The 14802-nt window shown below is 38.5% G+C and overlaps 1 protein-coding gene across 1 annotated transcript in view; it reads left to right on the forward strand.

The window, feature by feature from the left end:
• DOCK2 (dedicator of cytokinesis 2) overlaps window positions 1-14802 on the forward strand; it is a 505601-nt gene that overhangs the window by 427808 nt on the left and 62991 nt on the right. The window contains exon 33 of the mRNA XM_077824538.1: window positions 4803-4951. Within this exon, the coding sequence (XP_077680664.1) occupies window positions 4803-4951 (149 nt within the window). The remainder of the gene's footprint in view (window positions 1-4802; window positions 4952-14802) is intronic.

Here is a 14802-nt window from a genome sequence, read left to right on the forward strand (position 1 = left end):
TTTCAATGACTAGAAAAAAGCCTTACAGTGAGAGACTTGAAGAACTTAGTCTGTTTAACTTATCAAAAAGAAGATAATGAGGTGATTTGATTATGGTGTACAAGTATAACGGAAGAAAATATGGGATATTTAAAGTCTCTCTAATCTAGTGGAGAAAGGCATAAGAAAAATCAATGGCTGAAAGTAAAACCAAATTAGAAATAAGGCACACATTTTTAACAATGCGCATGATTAGCCATTGGAACAAACTATCGAGAGATGTAATGGATTCTCCATCGCTTGATGCCTTCAAACCAAGATGCCTTTCTGGAAGATATGCTTTAGTGAAATGCAGATGACTGGACTCAATACAGGGTTAACTGGATGGAACATGTTATGCAGGAGGCTAGACTAGATGATCTAACGATCCCTTCTGACCTTAAAATCTATGATGGAGTTTGTAAGAGGACAGAGGGTTTGACCTTTACAGGTTCAGATAGCAGGACCGACATCTAGTCTTCTGGGTGATTAGCGGAAATAAATCCTAGACTTTTCCAGGTCTCTGTATCACCATATAGTCACAGGTATTGATCGCATATATAGTCTTCTACTCACATCCCTAAAAGCAGGGTGAGAATAATTTAAGGAGGATAAGATCATCATCATCATCGTCATTTCAGTTTGGGACTCACAAAAGAGCAGTGGCAGAAGTAACATTAAGTGGCTGTATGCAGGGTGTAATAATAGTGATGGGCCCAAAACTAACATGTGGTTCCGAACAGCCCCTAACCTTCAGACTTTCTGGAATCCTAGATCCAGTTTGAATACAAAACCACAGCAGGGGAAAAGGTAACTAATTCTGGTGTGGATTTTAGACAATATTGCTGAAATCTTCTGAGAATCCTTGCTTAAATTTTAAGAGAGAAGCTTGTGAGTTTTCAGAGGTATAACAGACACCATGCAGATGAAGTTATTTTGCTGGTGGCAGTGATAATGGAATGTGCTTACACTTCATTTATATGTACACCAGTCATAGAGACTAAGGCTGATTAAAAGGCACTAGTGGATTTGGACGCTGATTTCCCATTAAAATTAATATGATTTGGATGGCCAAATACATCAGGCAGCTTTGAAAATCTCAGCCTAAGAGTCTTGCTTCTGTTGAAGTTATCCTATTGTCCGATCCAATTGTTCTAATTACTTGAATGTGAGCAGACCCTAAATATTTTGTACTGTACGTATAGCTACCTTTTTCATACTCCTCTAAATGATTACATGAAAGAGAAAAGCATTGTGATGTAGAACCCAATCTTAAATCACGTTCCTTTGTTTCCCAAATGGTACCCCTTCCTTTTCTGTGTACTAACCAGTGAAAATTGAATGTAGGGTCCCATATTAAGGAAATGGAGAGGAAAATATGTCTGGTTACTTTAAAATCATGGTGGCCTCTGAAAAGAGAGCATAAAGCTACACTATGAAAGATGTCAGCTCACATTATGTTTGTGCATCTTAGAGGTAGAGTTCAGAAATGACAAATGTCCTTTTTGGTTGCTGAACATGTAGCAACTCCAACCTATCAAACAATCATAGCTTCTGTTACAGCCCCAGGAGTCACTTTCTTTTATGTAAGGGGAGATCTAAAAGTCTAAATGGATTGGGGAGGAAGATAATTTGTTCCAAACAAAAAATCAACAAGTCATCAACAAGTAGAAAATATAGGGTATCATTAAAGGCTGCTGCATAATAAGCTTTCCTGCCATTTTGTTGGTCTAAGGGTATTCTAGGCAAATTTAATTATCTACAAATGAGCCATTTTCAGCTGTTTGCTCTACGCTAAGCAATGACGGACTTCTGTTGAGTATCAAACATGAGTACTGCCTATCCCATCACTTTTTCCCCCCTTTAACATGTAGGATTACTGTGGAAAATGCAGTGTCTGTTTCCTTCGCACATGTAGGATCCCATTGTATTGATAGGTACAAGATTCTGTAATATATTCACCTTTCTACCCAAGACTTCATTGTGACAAGGATTCCTTACATCAAAACATTGTTGTAGTGTGTCTTTTTCCCTGAATTTGTGCACCAATACATCTTATTTGAGGGGCATGAAATTTTCCCCTTACAGTGTGTCCAGATCTTCTTAGGTCTGTATCTCCATCACCAAAGTTAGGCTAGACACCAGAAGGGAGAGAGTATGTAGAAGCAGGAGCTATCTGAGCATTAGAAAGCAAAAACTAAAGCAGACAGTTGCTGAGGCTGTTATAACACCCTGTACTATGAAATCAATTAGACTTTTCAAATATGTACTGAAAGGGGCTGTGTTAGTTGCATAAAGACATGGAAAATATTCTTTTCGGCTAAAAGGCTTGTTTGAGTCTCCTTCATGAAGAGCAATGAGATTTCTTTGATATCTATATTTAACTGTGCAGTTGCCCAACTGGATGCAGATGTCCGTGCTTGCCTGTGCATTTTGAATGTTTGTTCTCAATACCTTGCATCAAACACACTCGTCCTAATGATCAGGTACTCTGTGGTAATGTTTTTTTAAACGCTGCAAATTCTTAATTGAAGACTAGAGCATTTCTTTGCTTTTAGACAGAGATTTTAATACAACAAATATTATTCAGGCAGGTCTGGTTAAGTCTTACTATTTTAGCATATTGATTGTTTAGCTTTCAAAGCAATCATTTAAAAAAAAAAAGAAGAATCTGCCCAAGTGAGAGCAAAAGAAAAAGAAAGCCTTTGAAACCACTGTTGTCATTCTCATTCTTTAGAGTCTGGTAGCAGTAGGTGTGCCTTTTAAGTTAATCTCTTTTCCCAAATCAACCCTTGCTTTGTGAACCAAAAACATCTCCGCTGCTATTTTTCTAAAATCCAGTAACATTGCAGAACATCTCTGGAGTCATTCCATTCACTCTGTATTAAACTGCCTGTATGAGGATCATTCTCTGCTTCTACTGCCCCTCCCCAAATCTAACAATCTATGCCATTGCAGCAGCCAGACAACAGGGCATCTTAGAAAATTCACACCACAAAACCATGCTGTGTTATCTGTGTCATAACCATCATTTGATATTAATTCTCCTTGGATTTATTTGATCTAATTTCCAAACTGCTACTGTCTATTTAAAGACAAGAAACTTCATAACAAATGTAAATACCGTAAATCATACACAGACCAAATTGTTTATTTAGACTGTGCTGCCTGGAGTAGGGAACAAAAAGGTAACATAGGCAGGGTGGATTGAATTTGAGACTAGAAGGAAGGAACATTTTAATCCTGGCTCTGAACTAACTATCCTGTGTCCTTTGGCAAGTTCCTTAACTTCTTTGTGTCTCAGTTTCCTATCTTTAAAGTAAAGAAACATAGCAGACCTACTGCAAAAAGGTGAGAGACTTAAGGGACTTGCTTCTGCAAAAGTTAACGACCAAATGTAGTGCTTACTATCATCAACATTTCAATTGATTGCAATGGGACTATTCATGATGGTAAGCCATACATCTGATAGAACCTTATGTGTTTTCAGGATCAGTCTTTTAAAGACTTTGAAGTGATAAAACCCTATAAGTGGTAAGTATTGCTCCAATGAAAGGGTGACCATTGTTTAGTAACAGTAAAATTTATTTTCTTTAGTTTCCAGTAATTGTTTTTAAAAAGTATATTTCTTTATCAGGTATATGCAATCTATACCTCAGAGTCAGGGAGTCAGAATCTCTGTAGCCTGTTGCAACTTCCCCTTTGGAGAAGTTCTCCTTGTGTTCATCTTCATTGTACTATGGACGGGGAAGCTCTTTTCCTAGATTCTCTCCATCTCCTAGAGTGATTCCTGAAAGAGACTTCTGCACCACATCTCATCACACCAGTAAGAAACTGATGTGAGAGGCAAATCAGACTAGTGTGGTACTGATGCCCAGATGCTACAGTGATGGGCACCTTATATAATTTTTTAATAAATAAAATAAGGCAAAGGAATTGTAAAGTTGGTCACATTTGTTGATGGGGATTCTTCTCTTTGCATGGAAGCACCAGATATTACACACTGCCAGAGGCAGGACACTGGATTTCATGGACAAGTGTGGTCAGATTCATATAGAAAATCCTTTTTTCTATGAAACGATCAGCTTTTGGAGAATATTTAGTACCTGGTTTCTTTTCAGATACGACAATTGCTACAACACTTCTATCATCTGTCATAATTGCAGATGTCTCCTAAAGCACAATCTGGGGGTTCTCTGACAACTGATGTAACTGCTGTGCTACAGGATTATTTCAGGTGGCTTTTCAGTAGTTGTGCACATGATCTAGAATACCTACCAGGATACAATTTCCGTTCTGGATTTTTAATGGTTGATATTATTCATTAAGAATAAAGGCTGATTTTTCTCCCCTTTATAACTTAGATAAGAGAATATGTCATATAGCTATTGTAATATTCTCTCCAATTGATTGGTTTTTTTTGGGGGGGGGAGCGGGGTGTCTTAGAGCCTGATTACTTTCTACAGCAAGCATGTACAGTACAGTATTCAGTAAGATGTGAAAAGCTGAAAAATTGAAAGGATGCCAAAGTGTGAATTCATTCAGCTGGCATGAATGCTCATTTCAAGCAGGAAATGACCCAGTACCTTGAAATGAGAATATATCCCTCAATATGCCTTCTGCTTCTGAAAAAGAATTGAGAAGGATGTGTAACTAACTGTGAGACCATTACTGAAACAGATAGTTATAACGGTATTTTAATGGCTAAAAATCTGAGATTGTTTCTTACCAAAGTGGTAGTTTTCTTCTCTTTTCCAATACTCCTTTCACCATTGTTTTTCTAGGCCAGAATAAAATCTGCTTTATTCCGGGGATGGTTGGACCGATCTTGGAAATGACTCTGATTCCAGAAATTGAGCTACGAAAAGCCACAATCCCAATCTTCTTTGATATGATGCTGTGTGAATATCATAAGACAGGAGAATTCAAAAAGGTAATAGAAAGATGCACAGGATTTGTTTTAATAGCTACATTATTCTTAAAGATTTTGAATAGAGCTGGACATCTGCTGCAAAAAGGTATTAAGCATTTCTTAAAATTTAACTGTGAACTCTGTGCAGTGAGTTTTCTGTTTGCAGAAAGTGAAAAAAACAGGAAATATTGTGTGACTATGTTGATGTGCAAGTGCAAAAGAAGTGACTTAATGTAGCCCTATTTCTGCTTGTAAACAAACCAGTCATTCAAACATGAAATAGACACACTATCACGAGATGTAAGAGATGAATGATCATACTGCAGAAATAATAAGTGTTGAATGCAGAATACCTGAAGTAATAGTTCTAGTGAATAGTTTGCAAGACGTGAAATATTATTACAGTTGGTTATAAAACCCAAACTTTTCCCACAGAAAACGTCAAAGGAAAAATCCCATTTCTAAACTTTTCAACCAAAACGTTAAGGTTTTCTATGACAATTTTGTAAATGAAACAAAAATGTTCATTTAATCTTAAAATGTCCATTCAATTTTGTTTTTCAGAAACTGATTTTTTTTTATTTGTTCTTTTATTCCCCCTTTCTCTCCCTTCTAAAATCCCTTCCCCCTTTCTTTCACTGGAAAAGGCGGTGGGGGGAGTGGAGAGGTAAAAAAGGTAAAAGTGATTAAGCACCCACTTTTCAAAGATCTCTACTGTTTTCTAACTGGAAAAACTTTGAAAATAAAGTTTGTGAAAGTCAGGTTTTATTAAGGAAAATGCTTTTCCTCCCCATGAAATTTTTCATCTGGAATATAGAAAAATTTTGTCAACATACATTTGATAAAAACAGGAAAAAAATAGTAAAAAATGTTGACCAGCTCTAATGTTCATGCAATATTTGTCAAAAAAATTCACATAACAAACAAGTATGGTCCAGTGAGTAGGGTCCTGTACTAAGACTCAGGAGACCTGGATTCTAGTGCCAACTCTGTGACTGACCTACTGTGTGTCCTTAGACAAATTGCTTTACCTCTTTGTCCTTTTGTTTCCCTTCCTGTTTATCAGATGGTAAGCTCTTTGTGGTATGGATTGTCTTAAGCTGTGTTTGTACAGCACCTAGCACAATGGCACCTCTAGGCACTGCTGCATGCAAATTATAAATGATATCGATCAGCCTGCCTACATATTGATAAATGACAAACAAGACATTAAATTAGTACAAAAAATCGGTTACATTTCACTATCTACAATGTTAGTTGAAAAAACTGAGTACATTACTGGTGTGTGCACATGTATATCTGTGCTTTAGTTTATATGGGACAAGATTTTTCTATTAGCTGAACCCGGAACAAAGTGGCAGATGAAATTTCCAGTTTGTTTAGTATTTTAGCACAAGTCTTTTGGTTTAAGGCCAAGATTAAAAACCACTTTGCTTCTGTGCATCTGTTCTTTCCATGTCCTAATAGTCCTATATTTTGCCTTCTTAAAAATGTTTTCCTCTTCTTGGCATATACTTCATCTGTTAGGATAGATGCATAGACCTACATACAGCAAAAAACCCTGGAAACACATCAGTCAAACTGACTGATTTTCAAGGACAAAAGCTTAAGGACCTAGAAGATGCCAGACACTCACATGGCCCTTACATTATGCAGATATAAATATGTTTCAGGTGATATTTTTCTTCAGTGTGGAGGAACAAAGATGTTCACTTTAGTACACTTTAAGAATAATTGCCTAATAGTTTTCATTGGGTAGTCACTCATGCTGCATTATTATTTTATGCTGTTTGTTATACTTCATTGGACTCCATAGTGTTACTTCTGAAATAAAAATCACTTTTATGAGTTGAAAAGCATGTCTCCTTTTTGCCTGCTATTGCATTGGCATGATTAAGATAAACTTTTTTAAAATTCACAGTTGAAGTTTGGACTTCGAGAAAAATACACATTGGAAAGGAATTGGGTTGTAGTAATTTAGCAATTTTCATTGATTAGTATGAAACTTATGGATTAGTAAAGTTAAAGAAGAGACACTAATGGAAAATAAAGTATATTTATGCATAATATGCAAGCATTGAAGCTCTAGTATTTGTTAATGGATAGTTTCAAAGTGGACAGTAATATTGTTTCTGAAGTAAGATTTTTTCTTTAAAAAGATCAAGTGTAAAATTTTCAAAAATGAGTTGGGCACTTAGGAACCATTCAATTAAACTTTAGTCTTCTGTGTGCCTAAGTCACTTTTGAAAATGGGATGTGCTCTTCTACATCTCCCAGGTGATTTTGAAATTTCCACCCAATTCAGTTAAGGATATGAGGATTAGCTAAATTTATCAAATACTACTGTACTTCAGCCATTCTTAGAAAATATCTTTATAATTATTTGGTGCTGTATTTTAGGAAACAACCTGGGGTGGGGAGGAGAGACGCCACCATAGCACCCTATTACCACCATAGGAGTGCTTGTTGATGTATTGTAGGTCTAAGTCCACAACATACAAATATATTTCTTTTGGGAACTATTGCCTCCAGTATACACATGTAACTCCCATTGACACAAAATAGAAATTATACCCAGGCATGGAGGTGATTTGAATTGTAACAAAAAAGTATAGTGATTAAGAGTATGTGTAAACCATCCTTGCTGGAATGTCCCAACAAGACCTCCAAATGAAAGAACATGATCAGAGTGGTAAGCCACTAGTATTTGCTATAATTGAGCTGATAAAACATCAACCAAAAAGAGAGATGCAACAAAACTTGCTTTTGAAAACCTTTTTTCTAAGAACAGTAAACAGTGTACCTCTTTGCAGAGTAAATGAAAACATTATTAAAATAAACATGGATTTAAATTAATCTTTACAAAGATTTAACTTTCGCTTATGAAAGATTAATTCATATGTAATAATATTTCCATTCAAGTAAGCCATGTCTATTCATGTTTCCGTGTCGTCATTTAAATCCTTCACTTATTGCAGCCATCTGTGGACATATTCTAAAACTACTTTTCTTTCCTGACAGTTATCAAAAAAGAAAAACTAACAGTGCTACTAATGACAACACAATAATGTTATACCAATAAAATAAAAACCAGCAGGATCTTATTAAAGGGGAAAAGGCAAAATGCCACATTTATTGTGAATACAGAAAGAATCATAGTAAGCAGTTATAGCCATAACATTCCATTCAATTTCATATTTATTCACACATTCATTCATACACACACACACACACACACACACACACACACACACAAACACAGGTTCTGCAAGGTTGTTATCATAGTTACCAGCCTCAGAGTTGCTCATGCCAAGCCACTGGCTAGGTGGCGTGGACAAGAGGAGGGAGCAGAGCCTTGTCAGATGCTCATCTGATGCTCCTGGAAGTTGGTTTGCAGAATCAGACCCCAAAGTTCTCACTTTCTAGAGTCCATTTTTATAGGAATTTCTTCCTATGCCAGTCTATGAGAATTGCTTCATCATGCTGTTGCTGAATCAATCAGCAGATGGCACATTCCTGACGGCTCCGTGCTGCCAGATGTTATCTTGTTCTTTGGTTCTCCCATTCTTGAGACGGTTGGGTGGATTCCAGTTTGCCATCCGGGGGTCCTCTGGTTATTTCCACTTTACGCCTTCTTCAGTCGATGGACACTGGATTCTTAGGCTGGCAGTTCCCTGATCAGTTATTATCCACACCAAGCATCCATCCACATACATCCTCTCTCTCTGTTTTAATCACAATTGTTAACAAAGCGAGATGAATACAACAAAAGGGCGGGGAGTCTCTGGGTGCTGTTTCTGTTGTTACAGAGTATTGCTTTGGGTCTCTCTCTGTGTGAGGAGTTGTTGTTACAAAGAATTGCTTTGAGAACAGTCTCTGTCTTAGAATGTACTAACAAATAGCAGCTTGCAAGTTTCACGCATAAAGGGAGAGAAACAGTACCAAAAACCAAGAGACCTCTTAATTAGTAATACCCTGGAATTTAAACTATGGGGAATCAAACTCATTTGTGATTTTAATACAGAACTTCTTTAATATGATCCAACATAATAGCTCTCACTAATGAAGTGTACTTGCAAGACTAGAAGGTGGATATTTACTCATAGCCAGGCTATAGAAGTCATGTATCTTTCCTAGCGAATAGCTGTAGAAGGTCACTAAGTAAACGAATGGAAGTGGTTTCAGCAAGCTCCACATGCTCAGGACTCAGTTCCTGAAATCTTAATAGGCCCAAGGATTTAAAGGAAATAGAACTGCCTCATTATCAATACTAAAGAGCATTTCAATTTATAACCCATCCAAAAGTAGCATGACACTTCATACTCAAATCCACCTAACCAAAGCACAGACTGCAGACTCTGTGTGGCTGGTATTAAAGTCTGCTCAAGTCTTTGAGGCTTTTTATTTCACTAGAAAAATACAGCAAGAAGTTTTAAAGCCAAATTGGATCCTGTTACAAGAAGGCATCACTCCACTGAAGTCGGTGGAGATACGTCATGATGTACTAGGGCTGAATTTGGCACTTAAACTTTAGGATTCAAAGGCTTCTCCTATGAATGTTGGCCAGCATCTTTTATTTATTTCAGTTCAAGCAACCAACTGCTTTTGCAGCTGGTGACAAGCTGCCAGTGCATGCAGTTAGTGTTGTTACAGAGGAAAGAAAAAGACTAAGACTCATGAGGGCTGAAGAAATCATTTTTAGTAGTTTCTTTTTCCCAATTCTTGGTTTTCTTTCTGGATCAAGCAACTGTGGAATTATCACCTCCTCTTTAGAAAAGAAATCCATTTCTTATCAACTGCTCGGTACATACAAGGGAGGATTTTATTGGTTGATGATTTGTCCTAGATAGTGGCTGAGCTTATGCTGCCCTCACACTTCTGCACATTACTGCGGCAAACAGTCAAAAGGGGAAATTTTGATAGTCTACAGGTCACAGCTCTACCTAGTGGCTCAGAATGCCACCCACCCACCTCAAGAGGTGGGAAACTTGATGGGGCTGACAGTGATTGGGACAGATACAGCTGAACGAAAGAGGAGAACGCTCTGAGAGAATGAAGGGGTGCCCCTCCCCTGCTGAGTTTCTCGCCACTCATTGGCTAGCTTGCGGAGGATAGGAGCTGATTGGTCCATCACACACCCTAGCCCAAACCATGTGGAGCCGCTCTTTGCTCCATTCCAGCAGCCCCACCCTCCCCAACCTGTACTGGTAGCTTTGGAGCTGTGTTTTGTGGAGGCTGCGAGTCTGACCAATCACCTGTTCTGGGGTTAACTAGGAATTATTTCTTCCCATTGAGGCTAAATTAACAGAGGCCTGGGCAGTTTTTTGCCTTCCCTGCAGCATCCTGGAGGCATTAAGTTAAATAGGAATAGGATTTAATAATTAACAATAGTCAGCAGGTTAGTTTGTCACAGTTTGCTGCCAGTCTCCAGTGCAGTTAAAGGGAACAATCCCTGGAAGAAAAAGACCCAGAATTTTACTGAAGGGACTTTTATTCCTGGGATAGGTGAAGACTATATGGCCTTCAAAGGCTAAGGTCCCCTCTTTTAGTACCTCCATCCCTCTTGTGGGAGGGTGGGTGCTTTGACTCAGATGAGCGAGTGGAGTCTGCAGGGTAAGCTGAGGAGAGTCTGTCCTGAGTTATATGGTAGAAGCCCTGTAACCCCCTTCCCCTGGAATCACTTACTGTCCTGAAAGGTGAGAGTATGGGTATCAGGGTGGGTATCCCCCTGCCTCTATGTTAAGTAAAGTTGTGGCCTGCCACTTCAAACCCAGTGATGGATTTCTCCTCATTCGATGCTGTTTTCACATCAGATGCAACCCACATCTATTTAACCTTGTCTCGTGTTCTGTGCATCTCTTGCACACACAGCAATCCTGTACTTTGGTTATCCTCCAATTTGCCTGTGCCTGAAACGATGGAACTTTGCTACTTCCCACTTCTCAATATCTCTGTCATATACAATGCAGAAGGAAGTTCTTTTTATCAGAATGAATTATTTAAAATTGCCTTATGCTCTGACATAAGGTGAATATTTATTACTCCACTGACCCAGTTTGGAGCTGCTGGTACTCTGATTACAATAAATGGTGAATGGAAACAGGAGCACCAAAATGTATGGCGGTTCTAGCATTAGGTACTAAACTATTACTGGGGCGCACAGCACACAGTTCATCACCTCCAACCTGCCAAAACTGTTTATGGTCTCTTCAGCAAGAAATGCTCCTATTTCAGTTAGGACTGATGCACAAGAAATTAAAAAAGAAAGCAGAGGTAAGGATCCTCCTTTTCCTTCAGCCCAAAACAGGAAATAGATTTTCAGTCCATTTTGTCCGACATTGACCTAATTCTTACAGTTGCCTTAACTCATAAGAATGCTTTATGTGTGAGCCCCTTCTGAAATTTTCATTATAGCTCTGTCACATATATTAGCTGCATCAGTTTAGAAGCCTTTCACAATCCTCTAAGTATGCCACAGTGTTAAAAATAATAACAACAAAATACGTACTGCAAAGTTGAGTTGGAATGATGGGTTGTTATAATGAAGTCTTATGTACAATTCTGCAGCAGTTGCTAAATGCTATGTTACGGTTTTCCATAAATGTAGATGTACACATGCTGGCAAAGTGGCATTCAGAAAAGAGACCTTGAGGGCTGTTAACCCTGCAGACATATCCCATAGTTATCTCATTGAGCACCTAGTCAAAAATAGAAAAACACCTTTCCCTTTCCCCCTCCTTCCCCTGCTCTTTTTTATGTAGTTTGAACAGTTCTAATTTCTCATTCCCTCATCTTTAGAGCTCCATAATATTTTCTAACACCATGGCATACTTAGATGATTCTGAAGTGTTTCCCGAAATGATCAATACCGTATTGAGCTGATGGAAATGTTAGTAATTTTCTCCTTAATGAGTGCATCTTTATCAACATAGATCCATTCTTTACTTCTTAAACTCAGACCCGAAGTAGAAAACTTGAATCACAAAATTTCCTTTTTATATGCCTCGGAAAGGGATGTAGTAGCCCACACCTATTGTTCTAGATCAGTGGTTCTCAAACTTCATTGCACCACAACCCCCTTCTGACAACAAAAATTATTACACAACACCAGGAGCGGGGACTGAAGCCTGAGCCTGCCTGAGTCCCAGTGCCACAAGTGTGGCGGGGACAAAGCCCACTGGTTTCAGCCGCAGGCACGGGCCTCTCCCCAGAACCCTGCCACCCAGGGCTGAAGCCTTCAGGCTTCAGCTTCAGCCCCGGGTGGGGGCGGGGACTTGGGCTTTGGCCCCAGGCCCCAGCAAGTTTAAGCCAGCCCTGGTGACCCCATTAAAATGGGATCACAACCCACTTTGGGGTCCCAACCCACAGCTTGAGAACAATTGTTCTAGATCAAAATTATTATTCCAGTACTACTTAGGAGTCACATATGGGTATTGAGCGAGTTCTGCTCAGGAAAGGAAATCTGAGAAACTCTACAGTAAGTAGCTCAACCCTAAAAGCAGCCAGTTCAACATTTGTCTGTTAAATTAAAGCTGTGAATCTCAATACCACATGGATTTTTCTCCCACAGCTTTGAAGGACACATCTCAGTATGTTATATGGGGACTTCCTACAAATTATATAGCTTATAAGTGTGTTCCTCTTCTGAGGAACACCTAATTGGAACTATTGTACTAATTGCGGTATTTTGGCTATAGGTGGCAAAGCAGTTTGATTGGCATAATTATCATTTCATACTCTGAAAGAATTCTGTTGGTCTTTGACGTCAGTTGGCCCTATTTAGCCGAGTCCCAAGAGAGAAGCAACGGCTGTCTTGTTTTCAGGAGGAGCATGATGAATGTGTGAACCTTAATTGTTAATTAAATAGCAGACTGATATCAGAATCTTCTGACTGGAGAATTTTTAACCTGACACACTGAAAGACAAAATGTACAATGAAATGTCTCCATATAGGATGTGGATTTGCCTGGAACTGAAGGAATTGTCATATATATAAAATCTCTCTCCGAAGTAGCAACATGGGATTCCCGATCCTTCCCAGTGCTGTAATGGCTGAATCTGTGGTAGATCTCAGGCTAGCTCCATCACCCAAGACTGGCAGTGTTGGAGAGGATTACACTTAGTACCTAGGGAGCAGGGATACATTGTGTTGCAATTTACTGACCACCTCAGATCAACATGGTATGGATTGTCTCTAGACTGGGCAGCCTCAAGTTTTCTTCGGCTAAAGGGAGAGCCCTAGACCCAGATCCAGCAAAGCACTTAAGCACATGCTTAACTCTGAAGTAAGTAGGACTATTCATGTGCTTAAATTGTTTGCTGCATTGTGGCCAGTGTGTATAAAGCAGCACTATATAGTTGGAGCATATCATATGCATATCTATACAGAATACCACATATTTATTTCCATTATTTTTGTCTCAGCTGTCTAATATTTCTTTTTTAGACCCAAGCAACCTAATACAAAGAACTTGATGGCTCACCAAGCTAAATGCTTTTTAATACAATGAATAACTAATCTGTGGAACTCATTGCCACAAGGTATTATTGAGGCAAAAATGTTGATCTGCATAATGAGAACATCCACAGTTAAATTAGATAGGATTAAAAATTTACCATAAACCTCTAATCTTCTGACAAAGCAAAGAGACTTCTTATACAACGATACCACCTTCAAAGTTTGTTTGTTTGTTTTCTGGTTAGATTTTATAATTACTTGGATGAAAAATAACAAACAAAACCAAGGAGTTGCAAGATGAATTTGAGATTCAACCAGTGACGCTTCCCCTCCAAAGTCTGTATGAATATGGAGGCATAGTGAAAGGAGACACAGAAACAAGTTTTGGATGATATATAAAACTGCGGCCCTCAGTACTTATCTTTAAAGAGGCCCCATTATGTGTTGCACACAAGTATATCTGGGGCCTCCATTATCTGGCTGAATGTAGCAGTATAGTATAGTATATGTATAATGTATAGTATGTTCTTCTGTCTTAATTCTCCCTTATAGTTTCAACTGGATACGTATTTTCTATATACTCTGGGGAAAACAAATAGTGCTCTGTTTGGTTTCAGAGTAACAGCCCTGTTAGTCTCTATTCGCAAAAAGAAAAGGAGGACTTGTGGCACCTTAGAGACTAACCAATTTATTTGAGCATAAGCTTTCGTGAGCTACAGCTCACTTCATTGGATGCTGTAGCTCACAGAAGCTTATGCTCAAATAAATTGGTTAGTCTCTAAGGTGCCACAAGTACTCCTTTCCTTAGTGCTCTGTTTGTGTGTGTATTGCAGAAAGACTGCTGCTTTTATACGCCTCAGAGATCTTTTGTATATGTTGAGTGAGGTGATCCTTGTACAGAGCAGGCACCTTTTAAACAGTTGCCATTTACCTTTTTACCATTTTAAGGAAAGGGCATGCCAGGCATACCATAAACACCTTGCGTAATGGTAGGAGAAAATGTCAGCCCATTAAACATCCAGACAGTAATGGGACTTTGGGGTCCTTTGAGACAAAAGGAGTGATACTCATGTATTTAATATTTCCAAATAGTCCACTTTGCAAAAGAGATTTGAACTCTTTATAAGTAAGGGCCCGATCCTGCAAAGTGCTGAGCTCAAATATCATGGAAGAAAATACTTCCATTTCCTTAGTGGGTAATTGCCAAAGATATTCCTGACCTTGAAATATTCCAGAGATTTAGAGAAAAGCAAATAGCAGGTAGGTGGTGTTCAGTTTTGGGATCACTGGGCTTGATGAATGTTTCCAGCCTGACAGTTTTATGTATAGCATGCATTATATTTCACCGGTAACTGCTTAGGTTACTTAATTAAATCTTTTGGCTGATTCCTTTCTAAGATTGCAAAGAGAGAAA

This window comes from Eretmochelys imbricata, chromosome 8, assembly GCF_965152235.1.
Source record: "Eretmochelys imbricata isolate rEreImb1 chromosome 8, rEreImb1.hap1, whole genome shotgun sequence".
NCBI lineage: Eukaryota > Metazoa > Chordata > Testudines > Cheloniidae > Eretmochelys > Eretmochelys imbricata.